General features: G+C 37.0%; 1 protein-coding gene across 1 annotated transcript; it reads right to left on the minus strand.

Annotated features, from left to right (window-relative positions):
- Window positions 1–634: 634 nt before the first annotated feature.
- Window positions 635–1240, minus strand: LOC102665091 (uncharacterized). The gene is made up of 2 exons (XM_006592987.1): window positions 1034–1240; window positions 635–934 (listed from the first exon to the last, which is right to left on the minus strand). Exons 1-2 carry the CDS (start codon window positions 1238–1240, stop codon window positions 635–637), a joined length of 507 nt encoding a protein of 168 aa, XP_006593050.1.
- Between the last annotated feature and the right edge of the window lie 2731 nt (window positions 1241–3971).

Here is a 3971-nt window from a genome sequence, read left to right on the forward strand (position 1 = left end):
TGCTATTAAGGGATCAAAGAACAGCATCACCAGGATGGCCTAGGCGAGTATGCCAAAGATCGGATGAAATAACGGTAAACACTGAATTATTGACTAGAGGAGTGGCTTGAGTGTTTGAGAAGAGAGGATAAAGGTCATCAGTACTGTCACATCTCATTAGTCTAGCTCCCATCTGTAAGTCATTCACAGAAAAACCAAGGGGATCAAATGCAACGGAAACCGAATTATCAGTGGTGAATTTACGGACAAATATTAAATTTTTAATCAATTTAGGAGCATGTAAGACATTGTTCAAGTGAAAGGGAGGGTAAGGGGATGGCAACGTAGTACTACCATGACCAACAATTGGAACCAGATGTCCACTACCCACAACAATGTTATTATTTTTAATGCTCGAATTGAAATAAGAAGAAAAAATACCTTGGTCCGCAGACATGTGAGATGTAGTGCCAGTGTCCATATAGAAATTCCCATCCGACTGAGAAAAAGATAGAGCATGCATTGCTGCTTCAATGTCCGTAGGTGTGTAGCTAGTGGATGGTGCTATGGCATTATATGCCTGTGGACGCGAACCCAAGATCCTTGGCCCAGATTGGCGTGGCCCAACAGTAGGAGTAGCAGCATTTTTCAGTGCCTATGAGGAAGCAGGATATGGGCATGGAGGCGGGTTTAGCCATTGAGCCAACCAAGGAGCCCAGGCGGCCCATGGCTGTTGCTGCCAATTAAATGGCATGAGTCCAGATTGTTGTGGGGCCACTTGCCCATTGCTATTACGGCTTTTCCCAGAAACCTTGGAGTTGGACTTCTTTTGCTTATTTCCTTTGGAACTCTGACGGGATGAAGCAGAGGATGTAGAGGTGTTGTTGTCTGTGTCGTGGTGGCTGTCGATGCTTGTAAGGAGAGTGGCTTGAGAGCTGTTGTCGGAGTTGCCTTCCTTTGCCAAGCGATTTTTAATGGTCTACTCTGCAAGCTTGAGTTGAGATCGGTAACTCGCAAACGAGGGTAATGGTTCTTGATTTTGGATGATATCTACCGTCCTGGCATAGGCCTCAGGTAGCCCTGTCGTGAGTTTGAGAACCAATTTGCTGTTGGTGAGAGGGGCATCAACATCGGCAAGTTGATCAGCCAACGACTTGATGTGATTACAATAGCTATCAATCGACGAAAAACTCTCAAAATTAAAATCCGCAAGTTCCTCTTCAAGATGAGTAGCCCGAGAAGCCTTGTTGTCCTGAAACATAGATTCGAGACGAGCCTACGCCCCTTGAGCTGTGTCGTCTTTGAGCAAGATAGCGTGAAGGAGATCGGTGGATATAGTCCCGTATATCCATTGAAGCATCGCGGCATCAAGACGCTTCCATAGAGCAGGGTCTGCAGCTTTGGATGCGGCATAGGCAGCTACCTCCTGTGCCTCCGTAGGAGAGATGATGTGGTGATGTAAATCATGAACCCTAACAAGGACCTTGAATAAAGCCGCCCAAGAGTGATACATGCCATGCTCCGCATCCAACATTATGAGAATGAAGGACTTAACATTGGTGATAGTCAAAGCAGGATGGAATTTGGGTTGATCGGCCATGGAGAATTGCAGTGGAAGGAGAATAAAAAAGGGTGGAAAAGAGGTGGTCGTTAGGGATTTTAGGATCGAAACTAAACTGATACCATGAAAGAGTTTGAATCCGTGCCTTTTTTCATTAGTAACGTGAGAATATATACAATATACAAGAGCATAATTAGCCTAGAAAGTAGGACACTAATTAGCTAAGAATCTGGACAGAATATGCACAAGATTAATTACATAATTAAAATAGGAGATATACATAAATATATAATATATGTATCATATATTTTAACAAAATCTTTATCTTAAATAACTTTATTTATGGGATGTAGTGAAAAAATGTCAATATATCCAAACTAAATTTCTAAGATTTCAAAAAAAAAATATTGTAATAAAATAAGAAATCAGCAATATATATATCACTTGCGAAAAATAATTTCACGGTTATGTAAATATATATAAACAATATATATACTTACCAATTTTAAATAAATGATTTACTGATTCTTAGCCCAAATCAATATCCATTGATTCCATTGTCTTGGAAAAAATGTAAATTATACTAAACCCAAAATGATACAGCAATAAACGGGACATATCCCGCCGCTAGAGAAAATCAAAAGCCTCCCTAATACAAGAAGGCCTATATCAAGATGTTAAGACAAATGCAGCAGGTGCGCTTGTCTATACATAAGAAACTTAATCTTGCTAATAACCTCTATTACAGAAAATTGATAATCTTCAAAAATTAGTTTGTTCCTAGACAGCTAGATGCAGTAGACTGTAATTGCTATAGCCAGACAACGAAAGTTTTCCTTGAACATCTGATGTGGATCTGCCCCTAATTAAAGAGTCAGTAATGCGCTGCAAAGAAATGAAACGCTTGCAGAAAGGAGAACTTGGAGAGATTTTCTACAAGAAAAGAACAAATCAGCATTTGACTTAGCCTCATTTAAACATAAAGGACAGAGGGAACCCTTGTTCAAAAAAACAGTTTTGTCAAGAGTAAGCAGCCAGTTCCTTTTAGCAAACCATCGAATGAAAGACATCTTAGAGGAGATTGCTGGGTTCCATATAACAGAACACCAACTAACAGTAGGCTTGACACCTCTAATGTATTCATAGACTTTGCCAATAAACAATTGTTTATTGGTACTCCAAGATTGAATCCTCTCCAAGATTGATTCCATTGTCTTTATTCAATAAAAGGTGGAAGCAATCGGGAAATCAATAATTTTTACGGAGGGTGTAAAAAAAAAATCCCGTTGGCTAATTGCTATATCAACTGAATTACAACAATACTTACGCCAACCTTTTACACTTGAACATATATACAATACATACAGATTATATTTATTGTTGTAAAACAAGAATCAGTAAAACATGGTATGTTTTCAATTACTTTCACAAAATTGCAACTATAAGAAAAATGGCAATTCAATTGGCATGGATCATAAGACAATCATGCCACCAACCATTCTTTAATTCATAAATACCGAAGAACAATGATTCGCAATAATGGAATTCACTTACGGATCATTAACAAAAAAAAACAAAACTTTCAAAATCGAAATCGAAATGCTAACAATCATATAATGAAGATTTGTTGCGATACGAAAATCTTTAATCCTAACAATCACTAATGAAGAATTATTCCGATACCACTTGTTTAGAAATCTTTAATCCTTAATCCTTATTTCAGTATTCCTTATGTGAAAATAAAAAAAATCACTCATTTCAAGATTTTCAACATGTTTGATTATTAAGGATTAGAATAAAATACATAAATTTCTAATTAGTAATTGTTGAATCACAAATAACCGATAAATAATGTAGTTGACGATCTTATGACTCTTTCTCAATCGAAGTTTCTTTATTTCATAATAATAGAATTTTTGTAACTCTTTAAATGAAAAAAAGAAAAATGATGTGTGACGACTAGATACACTGAGGACGATAACTTTTTTATAAAATATTAATTTAATAAAATTTTCATTATCCCCTAATATAGATCAACATCGATATTTACTCATTTAAGTTCATACCACCTTATTTAATAGTCTAACATATAATTGTTTTATAATATTAACTAACAATGAATGAAATATAAAATTTCCGTAGTGTGATGGCAGGTCTGAGTGGTTGGGGGTTTTAATTGAGCGAGAGAGATGATAATTTCAATGGTAGGAGCCGATCACATCGGAATTTAAAGATGTTGCAGTGCTCATTGTCGCCGATGACGGAAGTGGCCATGGTGCGAATCGCGGAGGCCGAGTTGCTGGTTTGGATGCAAGCCTTCGTTCTCCAGTTAGATGAGGGAGCGGCAAATCAGAGAGATGATAGGAAGCATGAGAGAATTTTTTAAAAAAATTTCAAGATTCTTGATATTTATTAATTTTTATATTTGTTT

Source organism: Glycine max, chromosome 12 (assembly GCF_000004515.6).
Source record: "Glycine max cultivar Williams 82 chromosome 12, Glycine_max_v4.0, whole genome shotgun sequence".
Taxonomy (NCBI): domain Eukaryota; kingdom Viridiplantae; phylum Streptophyta; class Magnoliopsida; order Fabales; family Fabaceae; genus Glycine; species Glycine max.

What these genes read in the sequence shown, in the direction of transcription:
- LOC102665091 (XM_006592987.1), bottom strand. Translation starts at nt 1,240, where the DNA reads ATGTTTCAGGACAACAAGGCTTCTCGGGCTACTCATCTTGAAGAGGAA. An exon ending in CTGAGGCCTATGCCAGGACG is followed by an intron (nt 935 to 1,033) that starts GTAGATATCATC and finishes CGCTTGGCAAAG; the next exon opens with GAAGGCAACTCCGACAACAG.